The sequence below is a fragment of the Solanum lycopersicum genome, chromosome 7 (genome assembly GCF_036512215.1).
Source record: "Solanum lycopersicum chromosome 7, SLM_r2.1".
In the NCBI taxonomy this organism is placed as follows: domain Eukaryota; kingdom Viridiplantae; phylum Streptophyta; class Magnoliopsida; order Solanales; family Solanaceae; genus Solanum; species Solanum lycopersicum.
In genome coordinates this window covers 56,220,457-56,244,973 of record NC_090806.1, presented here as the reverse complement: position 1 = coordinate 56,244,973, position 24,517 = coordinate 56,220,457, and the positions used below count along the sequence as shown (strand labels likewise).

The 24,517-nt window shown below is 31.1% G+C and overlaps 3 protein-coding genes and 1 non-coding gene across 6 annotated transcripts; 3 read left to right on the top strand and 1 right to left on the bottom strand.

Moving 5' to 3' along the window:
• Positions 1 to 7,600: 7,600 nt before the first annotated feature.
• On the top strand, positions 7,601 to 11,659 carry LOC101253605 (uncharacterized). 2 transcript variants are annotated; one of them, XM_004243663.5, is made up of 6 exons: positions 7,601 to 8,517; positions 8,632 to 8,792; positions 9,672 to 9,824; positions 9,911 to 10,086; positions 10,237 to 10,343; positions 11,300 to 11,659. In XM_004243663.5, exons 2-5 carry the CDS (start codon positions 8,658 to 8,660, stop codon positions 10,325 to 10,327), a joined length of 555 nt encoding a protein of 184 aa, XP_004243711.1. In that variant the 5' UTR covers positions 7,601 to 8,517; positions 8,632 to 8,657; the 3' UTR covers positions 10,328 to 10,343; positions 11,300 to 11,659. The 2 variants fall into 2 exon arrangements, with proteins under 2 accessions (XP_004243711.1, XP_010324004.1); XM_010325702.4 differs by having other exon boundaries at positions 8,337 to 8,517; positions 11,291 to 11,659.
• A 2,107-nt stretch (positions 11,660 to 13,766) lies between these two features.
• On the top strand, positions 13,767 to 14,587 carry LOC101254009 (uncharacterized). Its single transcript, XM_004243664.5, has one exon. The coding sequence runs from the start codon at positions 13,786 to 13,788 to the stop codon at positions 14,410 to 14,412; it is 627 nt and encodes a 208-aa protein (XP_004243712.1). The 5' UTR covers positions 13,767 to 13,785; the 3' UTR covers positions 14,413 to 14,587.
• Positions 14,588 to 14,760: 173 nt separating this feature from the next.
• On the top strand, positions 14,761 to 14,832 carry TRNAD-GUC (transfer RNA aspartic acid (anticodon GUC)). The gene has a single exon. It is a non-coding gene; the product is annotated as a tRNA-Asp (tRNA).
• A 2,582-nt stretch (positions 14,833 to 17,414) lies between these two features.
• LOC101267038 (DNA repair protein RAD7-like) lies at positions 17,415 to 24,079 on the bottom strand. 2 transcript variants are annotated; one of them, XM_004243888.5, is made up of 7 exons: positions 23,874 to 24,079; positions 21,954 to 23,701; positions 21,035 to 21,468; positions 20,786 to 20,947; positions 20,296 to 20,371; positions 19,648 to 19,803; positions 17,415 to 17,803 (listed from the first exon to the last, which is right to left on the bottom strand). In XM_004243888.5, exons 2-7 carry the CDS (start codon positions 23,685 to 23,687, stop codon positions 17,657 to 17,659), a joined length of 2,709 nt encoding a protein of 902 aa, XP_004243936.1. In that variant the 5' UTR covers positions 23,688 to 23,701; positions 23,874 to 24,079; the 3' UTR covers positions 17,415 to 17,656. The 2 variants fall into 2 exon arrangements, with proteins under 2 accessions (XP_004243936.1, XP_010324005.1); XM_010325703.4 differs by having other exon boundaries at positions 23,881 to 24,060.
• Positions 24,080 to 24,517: the final 438 nt, after the last annotated feature.

Sequence of the window (24,517 nt, the reverse complement as noted above, 5' to 3'; positions counted from 1 at the left end):
ACAATATCATTGACTAATAAGTTATTTGTGCACAAGAATCCTTAATGATACCATAAAATATATATATACTCTTAGTATCATTGATTAATGACTAATTTCTGAATAAGAAACTTTGATGATATCACAACAATATACATATACTCTTATACCATGATTGACTAATGAGTAATTTTTTAAAAAGAAACTTTAATAATACAAATAGTATACAAATACAATATATGTGTGTATATATATATATATAACTTGATATATATATATATATATATATATGTACACACACACACATATATATATAATGATACCGATACAGAATATGATATTGATTTCATATTAATTAAGCGAAAATTATCAGTCTTAATAATATCAATACAATATATGATACTGATTTAGTTTTATATAAGCGAAAATAATCAGTTTGAATGATATCAATACATTATATAATACTGATTTAGTATCAGTTAAGCAAAAATTATCAGCAATGAAAGATATGGGTTGTAATTATTATGAGATATTGGTATTTTAGGGATTGCATTGGATTTGGGTATGAACTTATTATTTTGAATTTTATGGCCCATTTATGTAGTTTATTGTATTGGGTATGAACTTATGAGCAACTTACAAAAATGACTATATTTATAGGGTTATTGAATTTCAATAACTATAAATATGTTATTTACTAGAAATGACTACACTTTGTGTCAATTTTTAGCTGCATGTTTGTATTAAATTTTACTTATACAATGCACTAAATAAGGTATGATATGTTACCATAACTTTCAAGTACCAACTATTTATTATGTTCCTAAATAACTGAAATTTCAATTATTAAATTGTCAACTAATAATTATATATTGCATGCAAATATGATTAATTCACATAATACAAAAGGTTGTATTTATATTGCTAAATACAATATATTCACTAATACTAATCATAAAGGTATTCATAAAATTTTGAATATAAAAGTTTATTCATGTCCTTTCTCGTTGTATTTTTGTATATGTTTTTTTTTTATTTATACACTAATACAGTTGTAATTACAATAACTAAATAAGAAAAATGTATTACTTGTACAATTAGCATATGAATACTTTGAATTCAAATTGGTGTTTCTATTTATAAAACTTAAAGTATTAATATATCAAGGATACAAATTTATAAAAATTTAATGTATTAATACATCAAACAAGGCAAAGTAGTATAACTTTAGCATATGAATACAACAATTTGAAAAATGGATACATTATTGTTAACCAAAAAAATGAATACACTAATATACTATAATATGAATACACTGTTGTTAAATAAGAAAATAGGAAAACAATAGAATGTGTATGAATCAAAGCGTGTAAGTATTCGACTATATAAAATATTAAAAAAATCAAGAAAACGTCGATCTTTTTTTTGTGAAGTTTTCTATAATACTTGAGGCTTGACGTTAACTTAGGTATTTATTTATAAAAATATAGTATTGATGTATCCAACTATACTTGTATTGCCTAATTAAATTGGATAAATTACTTATGTATCCAAATATATTTGTATTCACAAACCAACATTTTATTAATACTACAATACAAAAATCTATGTATATAAATATTATTAAATATAAATATTCATTTGATTTACCACAAATATTAGTATAAATATAAGTATAATGAATTGAACCACAAAAATCACTCCTATAGTCATACAAAAGGATCTTGAATTGGAAGGAATTGGGGAAAAATACAAAAAAATCCGTAATATAAGGATATTGATGAAGAGAAGGTATGAATACATAATTAATTATGAATTTAATAATAATTTTCCTATTTATTATTTATATATATTAAATATAAAAAAGCTGATTATTGATATATAATTAAATTTGCTATTTAATGTATAGTTATAGTCATATAACATAAAAAAATTAAACTATAGCTATATTATTTAAATGTACATTGAAGTTTGCCATATTATGTAGTTTTTCATTTTGAATTTTGTGGCCCATATATGTAGTTTATCCATTCTGTTGTGCTACACAAATAGACTCGAAATTCAGAGAAACAAATATTAAATTCTGAAAAGAGAAGTAGTTCATTTTGTTGTTGCTCGAAAATAAATGGAAGAAATTGATTCTTTTATTAATTTTTTTAGAAGTTGTTAAACTAGGTATACTAAAAGTTGTTAAAGGAGTGATTTCCTCCTTAAATAAGAATTTTAGCTACGATGCTTAATTAAACATGTATCCTTCTTTGTATTAAGATATCTGTATCAATCAATGAAATATGATATACGTAAAATATTTGAAACTATCTTGAATATTACTAATTAACACTTAAACTAGTAAAATTTATGTTATTTGCTCCTTTTTTATACCATGTCATATATAAAATGTATTAGTTTATGAAATTGGCATATAATATGATATACAAACTAATTCATTTCTCATTATATACGAACATATATTTGTGTATAGTGTTTTAAAAGGTAGAGGTGTGAGGCGAGACATTTTATACAGTATGGGACGAGGCGTAAGTCTCGAGAAACGAAGCTTAAGTCCCATGGATCTACGAGGCCTAGTCGCATGTATATTTAATTTTGTAGTTTTGTTACTAATAAAATAAGCAAAAGCAAACTTTTCAATGAATTATGATTTTTATGTGAGATAAGTATTAATATTCAATAATGAAGAAAAAAGGATTATCATTATTATTTGAGAAATATCATTACCACCAATAATAAAAATATGATTTAAAGCAAAAAAAAAAATTAAAAACGCTCGAGCGTACATTTTTACGCCTAAGACTTACGTTTTTATGTTCAGGGCTTATGCCTCAAATTTTAGAACTTACGCATTATGGATCTACATTTTTAATTTACTCCCCAAAACGTTTTTGATATGCCCCGCCCCGAAACTTGCCCTAGGACTCACTCCAAAAACGTTTTTGAAAATATTGTTTGTGTATGAATTGTGTTTAAATATGATATACAAATTGATTTACATAAAAAGCAATTACCAAATTATTTATACTAAAATGTTTTGGTGTATGATTTGTGTATAAATATATGGTAAATATAAATTGATTAAGTTAATGGAGTGGATTCAATTAAGTAATGGCGTTTGAAAAAATAAGAGAGAAAATAAGGTACTTATAAATTATAATAGTATATATGAATCAAGTTTAAGTTTAGTGCACTGTTAGTGTATAAATTTTCTACACTATCGGATAATTTTTGTGATAAACAAGGTAACTTAATAAATAATTAATAAAATATGTTTTTGAATATAATTATAATTACCGTAAAATATACCAAAGAAAAGTTGAATCTCCTTTTATTTTCTAACCAAAATTAATTCATAGTTATCATCTTAACTATCCAAGTTTATTTGATTTTCTAAATCTGATTTTATTTGGTTCATCTCTTTAATGTTTTTGTTCTATTTTTTAGCATTTGTGTCTTCTACTCTTGTATTAATTTTTCAACTATTTTCAATTAAATCATGTTTTCAAGTTGTTTGTGAATTTTCTAAGGGATAATAATTATATTTGTATTAGTGGTTATATTGTTATCAACATTTTTATCTTCAGGATATTTGGAATATCGTAATATTGCTACTTTTCAAAAATTCTTCTTCTTATATTTACGGATCATGACTTTGCTAAAATTTTAAAAGAAAAAACAACGAAAAAAATAAGAAAATATTTGTGGCATTAAAAAATTACTTCTAATAAAAAAAATACGATGTAGAAAAAGAAATAAACTTTGTTAATTAAGACGATCATTATAAATTAATTTTGGTTAGAGAAGAAAAAATACTTACCTTTACTATATTATAGTAATTATAATTATATTTAAAAAGATATTTAATTAATTACTCAATTAAATTATCATGTTTATCTTAAAAATTACCTGATAGTGTAAAAATTTTTATACATTACACAAAAACTTAAAACTCTTAGGAGAATACCAACTAATTAGGACAAAATTAGAGGTTTATATCTATTAGTTTTAAAACTCCTTTTTCAAGATAAACAAAATTGAGATAATATATAAATTGATTAAGTTAATGAAGTGGATTCAATAAAGTACTGAAGTTTGCAGAAATAAGAGAGAAAATAAGGGTACTTATAATAGTATTTATGAATTTTAAAAGGAGAGAATAGGATGAAACAAAAATATAGGAGAAATTTATGGAATGAATACCAACTAATTAGGAGAAAATTAGAGGATTATATGCTATTAGTTTTAAAACTTTTTTCAAGGAAAACAAAATTGAGATATTGATGAGATTAAAAATTATTAATTATTTTTTCTATCTTTTTTAATTGATTCGTTGTTTTGTTAGGTTTGGATAAAATTTTACCGTGTGTTGAAAGTAGAAAATCAGTACTAATAATTTTCAGGTGTTTTATTTAGTAATTATTTTTTTGGGAGGGGTATTAAAAAAAGGGAAAATTATATGAAATGGCAAACATTCATAACTAATTATATCATAAGGGGTATAATTTAATTTATTTATCTTATATAGTTATAGTTTATTTTTTTTGCTATAATTAATGGGGTTCACAACCTATTATGTAACCAATAGTATAAAAATCTTATTTTCTAATTTTGTATATAATTTATACACAAAACAATTTTCTCTCTCCTTTTCACAATTAATTTTCTCTCTCCTTTTTCACATTGTTTTCTCCTACATTTAATACTCCAGCTATCCGGTTTTGAATTTCAAATTGTTGTCCAAAATTAGATTACTGTCTCCCAAAGTTGAAGTCAATTTCGTAAGTACTCCTTAATTTTAGTTGTTTACCTCTTTTTTTTTACTTATTTAAAATTTGTATATATGTTATGTTTATTATTTTTTTCATATATTTTGATGAAATAATCGATTTTTTTTCTTGATAGATCTAAAATTGGTCAAACAATGAATGAATCATCTTCATCTTTGAGGATTACCAGAGGTAGTCCTTTGCATGTCAATGTTGTTGACATTTTACCATCCTTTTCAATGGGGCTAACTCAAGATTTTGAGGTTAATGTAGGATCTTTGGGAAAATCAAAACAAGTTATACAAGAACAAACCATGGAAGAGCTGAGATCAAAGAAAAAAAACGACCCTATGGCAGTTCAACAAGTTATTAAAAATGCCAAAGCTAGAGGCATTAAAATTGTACAATGAAGAAGAAAGAGGAAAGCTGTAAACATTGAATCGGAGGAAAATGCTTCTGAAGTTGTCGGATCTGAAGAACTTCATAATCATGAGGTAGTGTCTTAAAACACAAAGTTAGATACAATTTTTTGGTTAATTAGTTGTCAATATACAAAAAATATTAAATTAACTATTGTATATAGTATATTCCATGTTTAGTAATTGTATATAGTATATTGCATGTATGTTATTTTTGTTTTTTGTATATATATATAAAAAAGTAATTGGACTTAGTTATACAGATGGAAAATTTGAATATATGATTAGAAACGTTGACTGTTCCTTAAAAACTACTCCCTCTATAGTATAATTAACGTAACTATTTGTATCGTCCCATTTTCCAGAATGCATAACCAAAATAGCTAATGAGCCCATTCTGTACATTTATGAAAAGAATATATATATATATATATATATATATATATATATATATATATATATATATATATATATCAAATAATTCAAATAGATCATATATACAATTAATACAACAATATTTATACAATCAAATTATAGAAATTTCATACTGTTATTCTTTTTAATATACAAACACTACATCTACAATAGTATATACTTTTTTCAAAAATAAATCATATGACATAGAAATTTTATACTATTATTCTTTTTAATATACAAACACTACATCTACAATAGTATATAATTCTATCAAAAATAAAACACATGTTTTTTGAATGTATACAATTATGAACACTGATTACATATTTGGCTTACAAAATATACAAATACTGCGAATAACATATACAATTACATGAACTACATATAATTGTATATTACAAAATTTCAGCTTAACAAAATCATATTTTGAATTTTTTTTTATAAAAAACCACATCACACTAACGAACGAAAACAGATCACAATTTCTAAATTCAATTTAACATTGTATAGTTATTGCAATAATAGACAAGAAATTTCATCGAATAAAACTTACTTGTATTCGATTGCAAAAATTGCTGAACTTCAGTTTCACAAAGAGCAAAAAAAAAAATTATATTTTTGTTTCAATTGCTGTATGATTTTTCTTTTTTGAATTTGAACGTTTAGCTTAAAAAAAGGGACGTTTCCCTAAAATTGTGGCATTATCTTAATTTATTGTTACCATATTTAATGCTTCAGTTACAAACCACTTTTTAAAATAGAATTGTATAAATAAAAAAAAAACCTTTATATACAAAATTAAAGATACCTAAAATAACTAAACTATACCCATATAATGTAATTAGGTAAACTATACCCATATAATGTTATTTAATCAAATAAGTTTGTCATATATGAAATTTTCTTTAAAAAATCAAGCCTAGTGGCCCAAAGTAATTTTTAAAATTGGAAAAGAATTTGATATACCTCTTAGTTTTGTTATATATATATATCTCATTACAAAATAATCATATATACATTTATTGTTACAAAAATTGCCCATATATACCCTTTTGATCTTATGAGAGTGAAAATGCTAACAACCTGTATTTATAAGGTTATCCAATAAACAGAAACAGAAAAAAGATGAAGCAAAAAAAATACAAAATAATTCGATCAGAGAAACTATTGTGTCTCCTTAAGAAATTTAATCCTTTCACTGTACCCGAGGCTATGGATTAATTTCTCCCAAGATAAAACAAAATAGTACTGTTAAAGAAATAGCGGTACCTCAAACTTCTTTAACTTCAGCGAACTTTTGAACAACAACAAGTCACACAGACTCAGTCGATCAACACTTTGATTTTGAGAGAAAAATGTATATACACATAGAAGGAAAATTTCAGTGTTTGAAAAAATGAAAAATAATTTCCTTTTATAGCCATTTTCAGCAAGAAACGTGTTTATTTAGAAAAATTTGTTCAGATCCGTTTATCCAAAAAGTTGTGTCTTTTAAAAAAAATAACTTTTCGAAAAATGTAATGTGGCTGTTAGAAAAATAACGACTTTTCGGAAAGTAACGATTTTGTTGAAAGAGTAACAACTTTTTGAAATGTTACCGTTACCGGCGAATTAATTCTATTAATTAACTAATTAACTAACATTCTTAATAAGTTTATAAGAGATAATATTAACAGGATTTATTTGATTAACAAAAATTGATTAAATAAATTTTGTCCAAAAAATTTATCACATCCAAATCCGAGGCCGAGCGACCACGACGGCGCCAAGGGACACCTTCTTCTTAGCTCTTTAAAAAGTAAATGAATTTTTTTTTTATATAAGAACAACAATTTCCCTTTCTTTTGCCGATATGGGAGAAATAACTTTTCATTTGCAAAGTGCAAATGATTTTTCATTTTTCCTCCAAAATAGTTCCCTCACGTTTTATATTCTCTCTTTTCATATTTTTTTTCCCATCTCAAGAAGCTCAATAATAAATTCTCATCCTGCAATAACAAATTTAGCATCACGATCTGCAATAAGACCAACAAGGTCAATACAATTCTCCTGGACTTTCTTATGACGATTCTTCAGAATCCTTAATTGAAGCAAATCCTTAATTGAAGGAGTCATTTTAGTCATACCAATAACATTTACAATAGACTTGAGAGCCCCCACCCAGTACACATCCTAAAACCCCTGTGTATTCTTCTCCCAAGTACTCGTACAAGACTAACACCAGGATGCTCCATTAGTTGTTCTTTCCCACGCCGCTTCATAACTATTGCAATTTTGAATATCAAATATGCAGCTTATTATTTCACCTTGGTACTCTTGTTATTCAGTCGTCATTTTATAGTACCACAAATGTGAGGAAGGTATGGCTTAACTCTTTGGCCAAGGGCATTTACAACAATGCCAAATTCGTTAAGCATCACATTGGCATCGTCATTCATGATTTGCTCTTGGAAGGCATAAAGAATACCATCAATTAACAATTCTTCTAGTCGAGAATCAATATCAGATGCACCAAGATTTACAATCACCTTCTCAATAGTCTCCATGACCATTTCGGGAGAAAAGGAAATTATCTATTCAAAGAGAAAATGGGTAAATGGGAATGGTAGGGCATTGAGTTAATCGTGTTATCCTGATGGGGCGGGTCATTTGGTTAAGAATTGGAAATATGTTTTTTTTTAAAAAAAAATCCAATCAATTTTGGAGATTTCATCTAATGAAAGATAATTTTAATAAAATTAATAACGAGACCAATAATACAACTTCATTTAAAATGCGAAAGTAAAATTAAACCATATATCAAAGTTGAGATTTTTTTCCCCTCTTTTCCCTAACTACAATCTAGTATCTTCGTTGACAGATAGAAGCTGCTAGTGTCTCTGAAACACTATTCAGCAATTTTCTTCATCCCTCACAATCACAAGGTATGAAGTTGCTTGATTTCAAGCACCCTTGCACAATTATATATGAATTTAGGCATAAACGGACTATTCAAATTTGTAATTTCTCGATTTTGAACAATGTTTGGCGTATTGCAGTTTGAATTCATCTTTTAGGTCTAAAAATGGAGGGTGGTGGCCCAAGTAGAGAAGAACCCACATCATGGGAGGACCTTTACAGCGTCAATTTGATGCCTTCAGAGCTTTTTCTCAAGTTCAGAAAAGAAATTGAGGGTTTTCGAGTTGGCGTTAACTTGGAGGTGTAATTTCTTGACTAACTTTTTCTTGTTTAGTTTTGTTACTTAAATAGTTCTAAAAAATGAGTGGATTATCAATTTTTGGATCATTTTGAAAATCGCACTTCAGCGGATTTATGTGATCTTCACGAAATCTTGATTGAAGTATACCTGTAATGTTGTTGATATTGTCCAAATTACTCATTTTAAGGAATATAATTTTGTGATAGCTGGCTTGATTGTTTCAGTAGAGCATCGGGAATTCTTCTTCTTTAGTATTTTGAATGAAAAAAATCCACTGAGGTGATAGTACAGTATAGATCACAGGCAAATAATATATGTGTTTTTTTCTTTTCAATAGATACCATCCCTTTGCATCCGACGTGTGGCCTAGTGGTCGATGAAGGGGTTCAGAACCAGGAGGTCTAAGATTGAAATCCATGTAGAGACAAAACACATCGTGATTTCTTTCCCACTGGTCCTAGTTTTGATGGATAAAGTTATCTAGTACTTTTTGTTGGTGGAGGTGTAGTTATCCAGTGGAATTAGCTGAGGCGCACTCAAGTTGGCCTGGACACTATAGTTAAAAAAAAATCATCCCTCTGAAACTTTAGGGGGCAGCAGTGGTTTCTCTCACTGCTCTGCTTGGTTACATGAACCCCTAGGATCATAGTTGAAGGTGAAGGGTTCTAGCATTAGAGCAGTGCCATATTCCTGGGGCTGGATGTTAAAAACGATCACAACTGTGAAATGTAAATTCTGCATATGAATTTTCTGCAACAGTACTGTGGTTAATTATGGAATCACCATAGATGATATAGTCTCACAGCATTAAAACTAGTGTCAATATTAGCATTTTCAGTTTTCACTAGTTTTCTGAACATTTGGACACCAATTCAACAGTTTTACAACAATCCAAGCAATGAATATCTAGCAAAATTGGTTTTGAAGCCTTTAGCTCCTGAACGTCGATGGAAATTCATATGTGAGCCATTGCATCATGAAGTACGCCTTCTATCAAAGAAGATCCCAGTTACAAAATTTCTGAATCTTCAGGTTTACCTTTCTTTTCTCTTCCACCAACTAATTTGTTTGCCATTATCTGTCCAAATTGTGTTGGTTCTAATGTCAAGTATTATCAGGTTGGGATAGGACACAATTTTCAGTTGCAAGCAACTGGTTGGAAATGGAAGCTTACGACTTGTTGGGGTGGAGATGGTGTCTCCAGGATCCGGAATAAGACGTCACTTGGGTTATGTCCTGGTGTGGATTTTCGTTTTGGGTGGAGAGCAGACTATGTTCTTCCTGAAATTACTGGGTAAGCTTTTTCATCTTGATATGCCTTTTTCTTTGTAAGAGATCACTAAACTTTGTACCCATGGTGCTTTGAAATTAAAAGTGACTTAAACTTGATGGTGCGTGCTGCTCTAGAGATTGATGGTCCGGATTTTGGATTTTCCATTTGCAGGGCAGTGGGCACTGGTGAACCATTGTTCAATATGAACTCTGGACGATTACAAGCATCACTGGATAGAGTTGAGGCCATTTTTAGCCAATAACCATAATGATCACTTGGTATGTTACTAGTTTATGCTGCCTAATTTATCTTGGAGTATAGGGCACCCCAACCTCCCCTCTTTCCTGTTACATTGTGATCTGTTTATTGGTTTTTTATTCTTTGTACGAGTCCGTGATTGGTCTATAAAAGGCTTGGTTGTCTTTTTATCGGTTATAGAGGGTCTGTCGGCCTAAGAAAACTGATATCGTTATTAAGTTTTAAAGACTAGTAGGACTTCATCAACTAAGTTGGTATTAGGTAGTGCTTCCTTTGATTAACAACATGTTGTGTCACCCAAAGTTCTTCTAAGTTGTAGCTAACTAATAATTTCATTCCATGGATAAGATGCTGAATCTACGTTCTTTTTCATCGTAGAAACATCTTTGCATTAAAAGAAAAAAGCATCTTTGCATATTTCTATACTTTGTTATGTCAGGGTGGGAAGTTGAAGGAGGGAGTTCTATAAACATCAATGTTTTATTGACTTTGGTTGACTGTTAGAGTATTTTGTTTGTTCAAAATTTGCAATGCTAAAATCATTATTACCTTCTTCTTTTTTGTGAGAATTGGCGACATCAATATTACCTATTTCTTTAAAGAGAGATGATCCTTAAGGTGTTCAATTTGTTTCAGCTCGATCGATAATCCAATTTCTCACGTAATCACTTATACTGAACCTTCATTTTTCACGATTAGGAGATGCCTAGCTGCCACTTCTTAGACATGGTTCAAGCCAAGTTGTTTGTTTCTTCAACCTTTTTAGACCTATTTTACTAACTACTCTAGCATAGTTGCTAGCAGTAGTACTCATGAACCGTTTCCATGGTGCTGCGTAGCAATTGAGTGCTTAATCTACTCATGAATGGTTGAGTATTCATGTTTTTTTCTTCTTCATCTTCTTATTTTCCAATGTATTCAAGTTTGATTCACATAATACTGCTTCTCACTGAAAGTATTGAACTAGAATATGCAGGAAGAAAAGGAGTTGGGAGCTTATACAGCCAACAGCACACAATGTGCTTTTCGAGGGTAGAATATCTCTTGTGAAATGATGAAAACGGCAACTTATCCCAAATCCTGTGGTATAGATTGCAGTTTCTAGGTTCTTTAATTTCACCTTTTCTTAGTTGTTTGATGTACAAAAAATAGGATTTGTAAATTTTGGTTTTTCATTGCTCATTTTGGTTACATAGAAATATATTTGAAGAAGCCTCAATTGAAATGGTGGCGTTTTCGACCATGAAAGATTTTGCTAACTTGAATCATATATTTCCCAAGAAACCTTAGAATGAAACGCTATTTATGGAGCAATAGTAATTTGTGTTGTTTTCAAGTCTTCTTTTGTCCTCTCCATCTTGGAGAAATATGTTCTAAATTAGAACCCAAAATATCAAAATATGAAACTTGTACTTGTGGCTGTCGAGATATCTGACATTTGATAAACATTTTATCATATGGTACTCGTGATTACGGTTGTATAGCAAGTCATCTTGTAAACTAATTCAAGTAGGTGCAATTTGATCATAAGAAGAAAGTATTCTCTTACTACTTTTTAATTGTTACGCTGCGTTTTTTAAAGTTAAATTGACTAATTTACAAAATTAATTAGATCACATTAATTCGATATTTTAAACAAAAAATTTAGATATTCAAAAACAATACGAAAAATATTTATAATTCTAAATTTTTACATATCAATATGATGAAAAAATACATCTTAAAATATTAATCAAATTATTATAGTTTGACTCTAAAAAAAGAAACTATAATAATTAAAAGTGAACTGAGGAAGTACTATTTACATGTCGTCCTTACTAAAAATACATGTTATTTAAAACTAGTATTTTCACAAAATCAATGCACAAATGACACTTAGTTTACCCTTGAGAGTTATTAGCCTTGAAAGTATGTATTTGACCAACATAGGAAAAATAAAATAATTAATTCATATTTATTTGTCAAATTAATTAATCAAAATATGTTAGTTCAGGTTCATTTATTGAAAATTTGACTTCAAGAGAACATTACATAAGAATATAATGACAAGCTTATCTAGTTTCTTAAGGAACAGATGAGCTACCATTTAAAATAAAATAGGTTCAGAATGAAAGATAAACACAAGTAATAATATATTAACAACCTTTTAAACTTTACTTAACTTATTTAGACATTCGAATTATTCATTATTTTTAGTTGACAACCTAAACACGAGATAAAATATTCGTATTTGATATTTTTTAATAATTTATGTGTCTAAATAAAATTTATTTAAGGTGATTGATTGTCCATGTGTTCACTCTTTTTTCAATATACTTCTTATTCTATGAGAGATAATCACTAACTTCCAAGACCATGGTGATGCTAAGTGTTTGACATGTTATTTCATTTCATTATTTGAAATTATGACATAAAGTTGGTGTTTAGATATATAATTTTATTTCGTAATTTGAAATTATGAGGAAAAAAAATGAAATTAGTGTTTAAATATGCGATTTTCTCATGATTTGAATGAAATCAAATTCTTAAGTTTGATTTGAAAATTTCATATCATGATTTAACGTTTTTTAAATATAAAAATTGACCCATAAGTTTATATTTTATTTTTAAAAAAAAACCCATCATTTTATTCTACATACTCTCTCTATCCCCAATTACTTGTCCACTTTTTATTTTATAGTTATCCCTAATTATTTCTCCATTTTGATAAATCAAGAAAGGACAATTTCTTTTTGCCTCTTATACCCTCAATTACATAATTGATTATTTTGAAAAATGTAAAACTTTTCATTCACTTCATAATTAATAAGGGTAAAATGGTAAATTCTCTATATCATTGATTGTTTTCTTAATAGGTGTGTCAATTTAAAAGTGAACAAGAAATTACGGACAGATGGAATAATTTTTTATTTACGAGAATAACAAAAGAGTGATAAAATATTTATATAACGATATAATTACTAATGGTATTGAGCATGTTCAATTTTATTAAAAAGTAATACACTACCACCACTCATGTTCAATTTCACTTTTTAATTTAACTAAAGTTGTAATAATAAACTTTTTGATTTCGATTATATTAAAAAGTTGGTGATAGTTTACACAATTTATGTAGCTTTTATGTTCATGAACAAAAAATACAAATTAAAAATTCAATTTACATATCCCAAAAAAAAACATCAAACTTCTCAAATAATTTCGTGTCATTATTTCATCTTACGTGATCAAACGGTGCTAATTCATCATTAGTAGTAATTTGAATGAAAGTTTGAACATCTCAAGGGCCCTTTGATGACATTGTTGTCATTAAAAGCCACAATATGTTAGTAAATCTTTCAAAACCCAAAGGAGGGAAACTGATTGTCAAATTTAGCCGTTAAACCTCAACGGCCATATTCATACTGCATATATATATATATATAGGAGATAAACAACTTGTGAAAATTATCATATAATAAAAAAATGACTTCTTCAAAGCTAAGGCATTCTTGTTCCTTTCCAATTCTTCTACTTTCCTGTCTTAATTTCATCCTCTTTATCCTCTCCGCGGCGTCTATAGCTCCTATTGTTTTCCTCAAAACTCCACCAACTTCACTTGGTTGGTCATTCCTCATAGTCTCTTCCATTTCACTTCTTTCATGTTTCATTGGTTTCTACTCTCAACTAACTCATTGTTGTTTCATAACTCACCTCTCCATCCTCATGGCATCGTGTATCGGTCAATTACTTGGCATATTAGCCTTGTTCACTAAGGAAAAATCTAGTCTATTGATGTTGAAATCACCAAGGGATCCTAGAGAAGCAAAGGTTTTAGTGAGATTGGAATGTGGGGTTTTGATGTGTATGTTTGTGATGCAAATAGGAGTGTTGGTTGTGACATGTGCTGTGCAGAGTTGTTGGGTGAGAGATTATCAAAGTGTTGAAGCAGAGAGAGAAGCATGGTCAAGGAAGAGGAATCAAAGGATTGCTAAGGTTCAACAAGAATGTATGGAAAATGCAAATAAGATATGTGAAATGAAAGATAAGGAATTTGATGATAAGATTAAGAATAAATATGGACAGTGTCTCAAAAATGATTTTGAAGGCTAAATATGAAATTTCTTAGTCACTACTACTAGGTGACTGACTATATTTGGGATTTTTTGGTTAGTGTAAAGCCTTGTTACAACTTCTTTTTATTTTTGATGTAAAATGTGTCTCATTTGATTATGCACTTTGGTTGTTCTCATCAAATTCCACTCTATAATACATTCTAAATTATTTACCTTTTGATGTAGCAGCTACTCTGTTATTTTAGGGAAATCAGATACCAATTATTGCATCCAAGATCTTATAATAATAGTCTTTTTCTATAATCTGTTTTAAACAAGTGTTGTTATGCCTGAATCCACATATTAAAATGATAAATAATATAATCAATAGTTGTAAGACAAGCAAGTCGTTGTAGTATAGTGGTAAGTATTCCCGCCTGTCACGCGGGTGACCCGGGTTCGATCCCCGGCAACGGCGTTTATTTTTATTTTTTAATTTTCAACCATCACACACTTCTTTACCCGGCAGCGTTATTTATTTATAGATATCCTCTTTTTTATTTTTACAGTCAATAAAAACAAATAGGGAAAAGGGTAAAAAACGTCCTTAAATTATATAAAAGTAATAAAAATGTCTTCCATTTACAGTTTTACTTAAAAATATTTTTATCAACAATATTTTGGTTCAAAAATATCCTTAAATTATATGAAAGTAACAAAAATGTCTTCCATTTATAGTTTCACTCAAAAATATTTTTACCGTCAATACTTTGGTTCAAAAATGTCTTTAAACCATGCGTAAGGATAAAAAAAGGTCACTCATTTGTAGTTTGACCCAAAAATGCACTTAATGTTATTTAATGGGTCAAAAAAGTTCATTTTCCAAAAAGATATATTATTATTTTCTTTTTGACACATTATTTTCAATTAATATTTCTAGAAAAATTAACAAATATTTATCTTACTTTAATTCAGAAAAAATAACAAAAAATGAAAATGTTTTTTATTTTATAATCAATATTTTTTATCGTTATATAAACATAAATTAGTGATATATATGTTATGATCTTATATATATGACATATATTATCTATCGAAAGGATACATGAAAATATTTTATTTTAATTGATAAAATAAGATTAAGAAGAAAAAGATGTTTTCTAAATTTTATTTGTTAAAGTGATTGTAGAAGAAAGAAAACAAGAATAATTGTTCCTTAATAATATTTTAATTAGAAATAAGATGTGTTTAAAAAAAAAAAATAATATATTTAGGGAAAAAGGGTAAACATACCCTCGAACTATCGAAAATGGTATACAAATACCCTTCGTTATACTATGAAAACGCTAATACCCTGCCGTCCAAAAAGTGAAACATTTATACCCTTCGCCCTAACAAAATGTCATGTGTCATCATCCTATGTGTCTACCCTTATTATTCACCAAATTCTAAACCCACCATCCAAATTAAAAAGACCTACCCAAATAGCCCCTGACCCAACCATTACTAACACTTGATAAGATACCCAAACTAACCAAAAATACTGTAAGTTCTCTCTACCCACTTCAAAGCGGTGAATACTCACCTTGATCCTCTGTTTTGTTCTTTAAAAATCTCATGCAATTTTACCGATTACTCGTTTTATTTTCTCAAAAATACCTAAAAACTCAATCAACTAAAAATTGGTATTGAAAGGAGTGGTAAGCATTTGATTTTGCATTCAAGTTCAAACATGAAAGAGAAAATGATATACAGGAGAGAATCTCGTGATGGAGTGGGTTAGTAACTCAAATTTGAGTGGAGAAGAAGAAGATTACATGATTGAGCAAGAAGTTGAGGACGAATTAGAGGATGGGAGAAGCTAAGGTTTTAGAGCTAAACAATCTTAGCAACCATGGCTGTTTTAGCCAGGCTTCAAAGCTTAACCAAAAAAACTTCACTAAAAAATATCATTCACCACTATTTCCTCCTCCGCAACCGCCGCCGCCGCCGATGAAGATTATTTTTTCGGAATCTGTCCGTGAAAAATCTCACTCGCCCAATTCGTGTAACAAACGTACCGCCGGCACATGACGACTATTCTTATGGAATAGTTTTCGGGTCCACCGACGCAACAATACTCATCTTTCAGAAAACTTCATACGCAACATTCTCACCTCATACACTCATCACTTTCAGCTCCGACGAACCATGCATCCCAGATTTGTGCAGTTGTTACCGGAAATTGAAGAATTTGATGATGTGTATGGAAGTTGCGATGATTCCGATGAGGATGACGATGACTATGCCGTTGTGGTGGCGATGTACTGGTGGCTCCCATAGCTACGCTTATACAATGTGAAATTTGGATCCAACAATCACTTTAATTTTGTTTTGCTAATTAAAGAAATTGTTTGGTTCACTTAAAAAAAAAAGGTTATTTGGGTGGATTTTCTTTTAAATCGGGCGGGTTCTTTTTGTGGGTTTAGAATATGGTTAATAATAAGGGTAGATGCACGGATGATGACATGTGTCCTTCCGTTAGAGTGAAGGGTATAAATGTCCCACTTTTTAGACGGCAGGGGTACCATCGTCCTCATAGTATAACGAAGGGTATTTGTATACCATTTTTGATAGTTCAAGGATATATTTATCCTTTTTCCCATTTATTATTCAGACAAAGGGCATTTTTAACTCATTTTGTAACTATAAGGATATTTATGAACCAAGGTATTGACTGCAAGGGAGTTTTTGAACCAAATTATAAACAAAAGACATTTTTGTTCATTTCACATTAGTTTAAGGGTATTTTTAAGCGTATTAAAATATTTAGCTGCAAGTACTCATGTTATATAAGAGGATACCAACAGTTAGTAACTTCAGTACAACAAGAATTAAAATGATACCGTTCTTCGTACAATCTGAAACAGCTAACCCAACGCTTAATTGTTTCTTTTGGCTGGGATGTTCTTCCGTATCATGTAAAACATTAAGACGCATAAGAGTTTTTATGGCTCAAGATCATGTTTCATAATTGATTTGGAAGTGAGTTATACAAGCAATATCTAATAGGTCATCCAATTCCGTCACCAGAAAACTAAAACATGATACTTCACAAATCAATACAAAAAATAATGTTGGCATTACTAGGAAAAAAATATTTTTTTTCTCTAGTTCAGATATGGAAAACTATTGTCCATGAGCATTACCACAAAAAAGCTTATCTAGTTTCAAAAGGAAAGAAGGAGAGACATTATGACTTCTGGCATTCACAGAGGATAGTTGACTAATTCCAGTTTTAATACTTCCAATAAAATCATCTGTCACACTATAGATGGCACTGCTGAATATCGTAGCGGCCCCTGCTGCAGAGAATCAGGTGCCTCAATGTGCTCTAGTATCGGAGTCATCTTCAATCCAATGATCTTAACTTGGGGATTTGAGTGCCCATCCAGAAAAACACTAGTAACCTGCATATTGCACATGCCTAACTTATTCGCATTGTATATCTTCAAAACTACAACATGTTAAACAGATTCTATGCAAGGGAAATGCACTAGTAACACAATTATAGACACAAAATTATCAGAACAAGTAAAACAACAACTGTGGCACAGAAGAAACAAGTGGCATCAAACAAAATACCACAACTGATTCTTCTTTTTTTTTTTAAAAAAAAAAGAGTTATAGAACTATAGCTCATGAATCGTGCCACCTATGGAAGAGTCCAGATTTTCACCAAGTCGAATCAAAACTAGCACAAGAAGAATCCACTTTTATTTTCTCCCGAGAAAATCTTGCATAGGCAATATCTAAGGACATCTGAATCTAATGAAGTTGGATCCATCATCTTTCAATGATAGTAGGAAAGGTCATGCAGAGATCCTAAAACCTACCTTGACAGTTGCATTAGAACAAAGTTTCAAAATTCAAGGTTGATATTTACCAAGACTCTTTGCCAACACCAATGCCCGCCACAAAAAAAAAGAAGAAGAAATTGGCAGTACTCACAAACCAAGCACCCCAACAAATGTCATCCCTTCTCACCAAATCAAATGTTGTTGTGGATGTGGTGAAGTCAAATAATTAAGTACTTAATTATATTTTTAAGTAGCTTAATTTATTATTCTAGAATAGGATTTATGTTTTATAACTTCACAATATTATGTTAAGCTATAGTTAGCATTAGCTTGGAATAGGATTTAGGTTTCCCTAGAAACTCCTTTAAATAGGATTTAGGTTTCCCTATTTTCACAAGGGTTTGACTTCCTATTATTAATGTAATAAGACTCCTATTTAAAGGAGTTTCTAATTAATAAATCATTAAGTCATATTTCAGTAAAAGCAAGAGAACATAGATCTCTCTTCCATTGAACTCTAAAGTTTCAGCTTCCCTCTCTTCCATTGAACTCTAAGGTTACAGTCTTTAACGAGCTGAATTTATATATTGCCCTGTGAATCGAGCCTTCCCTAAAGATTCATAACAAATGCACACACACCAAAAGAAATAGTAGCAACCAATAGGGGCTGGGCATTGCATACTTTGATGAACCAGCAAGCACACTTCCCTTTGAGAAATTCAAAATTTACACAGCAACAGTGATGATAAGCAGTGGACCACGAGATAGAAGAAAATATGGAATCAGCTTGACTGTTCTTTAGTAACCTCAAAAGCATAAAAAATTCGGATATTTCACAACCATTAGATTTTATTCTCCAAAATTTTCTGATCAATCTGGGGCATAGAAGCAAAATCTTGTGATCCTTTCTTCAGATCATAAGAAACCTTGATTTTTGAACCGAGATACACCCTAAAGGCTGTGTGCGCGGTTTGAAACTTTGTCATTAATGGGGCGGCCCCTCTACCATTCTCCACTTAAATACCAAGTTTTTGTCTGCGTAAAGGTTCGGACAAGTAATGTGCGCCTAATACACACATCCTGTGTTGCACTCTTCCCACTAGACCAAAGCCAAGCCAGTTCAAATGAAACCTTAAGATGTATGGACCCACCTCAATTAAATGACCTATTTCCTTTCAGTTGACAATAGTAAACTAGAGGGTTTGAAAGTACTCAAGGTTACAAAAACACAGTAAAAATTGTACAAGGACAAGGAATTCCAATAATTCTACATATTTAAGAAAGTTGTCATTTGTCTGACTCTGTGATACGAGCATGTGCCTTTCAACACTCCCTGCTGTCAGTCGAGGTACATGAAACTATGTAGGACATTACTGCTTCTTTGAATGATCATGCAAACTATAGGGAGATGAGCAAAGTAAGTTTCTCATTTACCAAAGTAAACAGAGGCATACCTGAGAACAGCCAAACAATTTCAGTACTTCCAACGATAAGCAGCTATCAACAATCAATCCCAGGGCTTCGTTTGTCAAGTTGCGACACCAAGACAAATCCAGACTAATCAAATTTTTTGAACATTTGGCTAGAGACATTGCAGTGTTGTGTGAAACCTGTAAAAACCATATAAAGACGTTGAAAAACTTCTAGTCTTGGCAATAATTCATTGACCTTTTGGATAGCAAGTTCTAGATACCCAGGAAAAAGTGGTATCTGAAGTTTTTGGATAGCAAGTTCTACCGTAAAGCAATAACTTTTGGATAGCAAGTTCGGTACGCAATTTTGGATCAAAACTGGATACTAAATATTGATCTCTAGGTTACCAAAACTTAGATCAATATTTTACACAAGGTTACCAAGGTTACCGAACTTGCTATCCAAAAGTTTTGGATAGCAAGTTCTAGATACCAAGTTTTGATCTTTAAGTATTGTTTATTAAACAAAAAATCTCTCTCAATTAATTAAAATATTGATCTAAGCAGATTTTTGCTAGCTTGATCAACTAAATTCAGCAAAGAGAAGTACACAATCAGAACCCATAACACATTTTCCTATATCCACACACAAAATAAGAGAGGCAGTGAACCTTGCCCGCTGTCAAGTACCTTTTTGATACGATTGAGAGATAGTTCCTTCAAAGATACCCCACTAATTTCCACATAAGCAGCAACAGCTTCATCACTGCCATTAGAAAGATAAGAATAAGATATGCCACTTCCATTTTTCTATTTAATGAATTCAAGGAATGCCAAACATTCTATCAAAAAGATAGTAGTTCTTTTTTCATATATTGAAGAATGCATACTGTGAAAATCCTATATATAGCTTGAGACAAAGAATGCCTACTGAGAACACTTATATGTAGCATCTATTCTAAGCCTTCAAGCATGAAGTACCTGTGAAATAAATCTAAAACCAAGAATATTGATATTTTTGACAAATTGTTCTTAAGAAATTAGCAATTGGCATTCAAGAACGGAATAAAGCACTACACAAAATGATGATAAAGGCTGGAAGCAAAAGATCACGGCTAAAGACACCACATATGATACACTAAGGAAAAGATTATCTGGTCTATTGCTATATTTTGGAAACCTGAATGGATTTCGACAGAGTTTTAGATTGTCAACTTCTCTACAACCAGTGGCAAGATGTTCAATTGCAGAATCGGTCAATTTACACAAGTCGCTCAGGTCTATAGCGCGCAATTTGGGACAGTTTTGTGAAATATCTTTCAGAGAACGATCAGTCAATTCCCTGTGTCAGATTCAAGGCACAAAGACAATCAGTATCAGTCAAATTTCTCTGTGGAGCATCACTTCAAACATAACGAAAACCACTTACATGCATCCTTTCAGAATAATCTCTCTCAGACTCTGACCTCGATTAGTGACAAATTCTTTAATAAAAGCATCACACACAGTCTGGATTCCAGCTACTGATAGAACTTCCAAATGTTGTAGCTTTAGCAATGCTGGCAGAATTAGTATGGGATGTACTGCTTCACAATTGTCTAGATATAACTCTCTCAGAACTGATCCCAATGAATTAGATAAAGAGCTAATTCCATCACATGTCAGCAAAGAGCACTGGCTAAGATTAATTGACCTTAAATTAGGTGCTGCAGAGATGATTGCCTCCAGCCCAGCATCCGAAAGACGACATGCACCTTTCAAGGATAAGGTCGTCAATGCAGGAAGATTGTTTGGACGACGAGCTAATGTAACCAATAGGATATAATCTGGCAAACAGCGACCACACTGATCCAGTTGAAGCACCTGGCTCCACAAAGAAAACATTTTGAAGTTCACGTATCAGAACTAACATATCATTGAACTATTACTACATATGCAAGCAAAATTTGACTAGAGAGACTGACTAGATGAATAATACTAAAAAGTAGTTTTCATAAAGATCAAAACTATGTTGGGTTCTTTGAATGAGAGGTGAAGAGGAAGAAAAGAGAAACCAACAATCTACTTCCCTATGTTGAGTATTGATGATTTACTTCCAATCATTTGGTATGATTGTAATATAATTCATCACTTCCATCCAACTCTGAAGAGATTGAGAATGATGGTGCAGAGTAATGCAACCCATCCACTTTTACTTCATGTTTTCTAAAATTTCCTAACCAACCAAAAATTTCCTAACCAAACGATGAGGAACACATACACTTTAGCTTTTACTTGGTCCTCCAACAGTTCCTTTTTTTACTCCAATCAACCATAGCAAAAGTAAAAAAGAATAAATTAAAACTCACCACCAAGTTGTTGGTGTCGCATCCTTTAAAGCTCTCAAAGTTGTTGGTGTCACATCCTTTAAAGCTCTGTGTGAAATTCTCCTCATTCAACCATGAACAATCCCTTATGCGTATCTCTGTAGGAGATCCACTGATAAGAAGTTGCAAAAATTGATATGTCATTTCCCGAGAGTCACACAGTGACTGGCAAATCTTGTGCCTAAGTGCATCTGGTAAACCATCAAGTGAAGTGATTGCATCAGCATTCTTCACTAAAATGTCCATGCATAAGTCATGTAATGAGGGAACAACCATCTTTCTAGATTGGCCCTGCTGGTCCGTTTTGGGAACCCATACCACTTCAATCTTACTTTTCTCAGATTTATTCTGCTGCTGATGCTTCATGTTCATTTCACGATCTCTAATAATATTCATAGCAGTTGAAAATGGACCGGGCCAGTCTTCTATTTCTTCAGTCTCTGCTACCTCCTGTGGAAATTCCTCAGCAGCCTCATCAGCTACATCGTTCTCATGTTCAGCTTGGGAAGAGAAATGAGCAAACCTGGAAGCATTCCGTCTAGCAACATCCCTAAACCTTTCTCTATGAACTCTTCTTGTAGCAGTTGCACTGCCATCAGCATCTGCAACTTGTTCTCCATCTTGAATTGTCAAATTAATAGCTCTTGAAACAATTTCATCAGCGGGTTTCTCAGCCCCATTTTTGGATTTTCCTTCCAATGTATCAACACCATGACACAAATCATCACCAGCCATAACTTGTTTTCCCTTTTCCTCTCTACTAATCCTCCTTGTCTTTGAATCACGATTTTGCAAAGTGGCAGCTAGTCCATCACCCTGAACAGACAGACCTATGGTTTCGGACAAACAGGCAGACTGAGGTATTGTGTTCTCAATTGACATCCCAAATGCTACCTCTGATTCCAATTTCACTGAATGAACCACTGGTAAACCCTGTTCAGAAACTATACCTTTAGATTTCTCTTCTCTGCTGAATCTCCTCCTCTTAACACTAGAAGGCTCAACTGAACTTGTCTGTAACTTATCGCTGGAGCCATCTGAACCGCAACTGTTTGACATTCCTTCACTTAGCTTTCCATGAGACAACTTCTCATCACAATCATTCTGATAATCACTCCCAGCATCACCAACAGCGCCACCACTGCGTTCTTCAACAGCTCTCTTAGAGATCTTCTTGCCCGACCGCAAACTCAAAAACTTAGTATACCCTTCACCCTGCACTTCCATACTTGTACTTTTATCCCCTTTCCCCTCTTTAACACATTCAATTCTTCCCTCACTGCAGACTAAATTTCCAAAATCATCAGATTCATTCATACCTATTTCATCAACTGCTTCACTATCTAAAACCCCCATATCTTGATCACCTTCATCCAAATCCGCACTTTCTACACGAAAGTCACTCTTCAAACTCTTGCCAGTATCCCCATTATCAATTTCAAAATCCTTACTCTTCCCTTCATTACTCAAAATTTCACCAACATCACTCAAAGCATTTTTAGAAGCCAATCTCAAACTCCTCCTTCTAGCAACAGGAGGAAAGTCATCACTAGCCAAAGAAGGAGAAGTAGGAGTCACAACACATAAAGGCTGAACAGAAGTCTCAACAGATTTCGACGGAGTTGCCGGTTCCAATACATGATTTTCTAGGGTTTTAGAAGAAACTTTAGCCTTAGATGCCGCCGGAGTCACCTCGCGAGACCTCAATAGCGTCATTATCTCTTAATCCTCTTAAGTTAATGAAACCAATATGTGACAAAAACAAACGAATAATCACAATCTAAACACAAGTATCTATGTATCTAACTACTATACAAAAGTGCACGCAACAAAAAATCAAAATTCAAATTCAGAAACTAATAAAGGAAGCTTTTATCTGTATTGACGGATAGAGTAAGTTACCAATTACCAGTGACGAGCGAGGAGACAGCAATGGCGGTTCACTGAAGTGAAGTTACACTCCACCGGGAAATGAGTAGAGTAGTGAAAGGAGTACTGGAGCAGTTGAAGACGGCGGGAGGTTTTTCAGGTTTGAGTACTTATTATTATGACTATTGAGAAGCTTACCGGACACGCACACGACACGCCTGTTCGGTTCACTTCGACTTTCCCGCCATAAGTATGGGTTGGGCTTTCAATAAATTTAGGCCCAACACATTTATACATGATACAAAACCTAACAAAATTATTAGCACGACTATTCTGTTAGACACGTCAATTAAGCTTTGTATCCGTTAAACTTCTAGATTCAATTCATTATAAATTAAACACTACAAAACTAGTCAACTAAGCCTCTATTTTATTATGTATAACATTGATGCCCAATTCATTTATAAAAAATAAGAAATTAGTTTAGTTTAGCGGAAGATATTAAAAATTGACAATTTTTCAGTTAAACAACTAAATCTTATATTCAAAATTTGTATTATTAAATATTTTTCGTTGATATAACAGAGGTGAGTACAATACATTTAAAATCAATGTGTAAAGATTTAAAATTGACCAATTTATTTTTTAATATATATATATATATATATATATATATA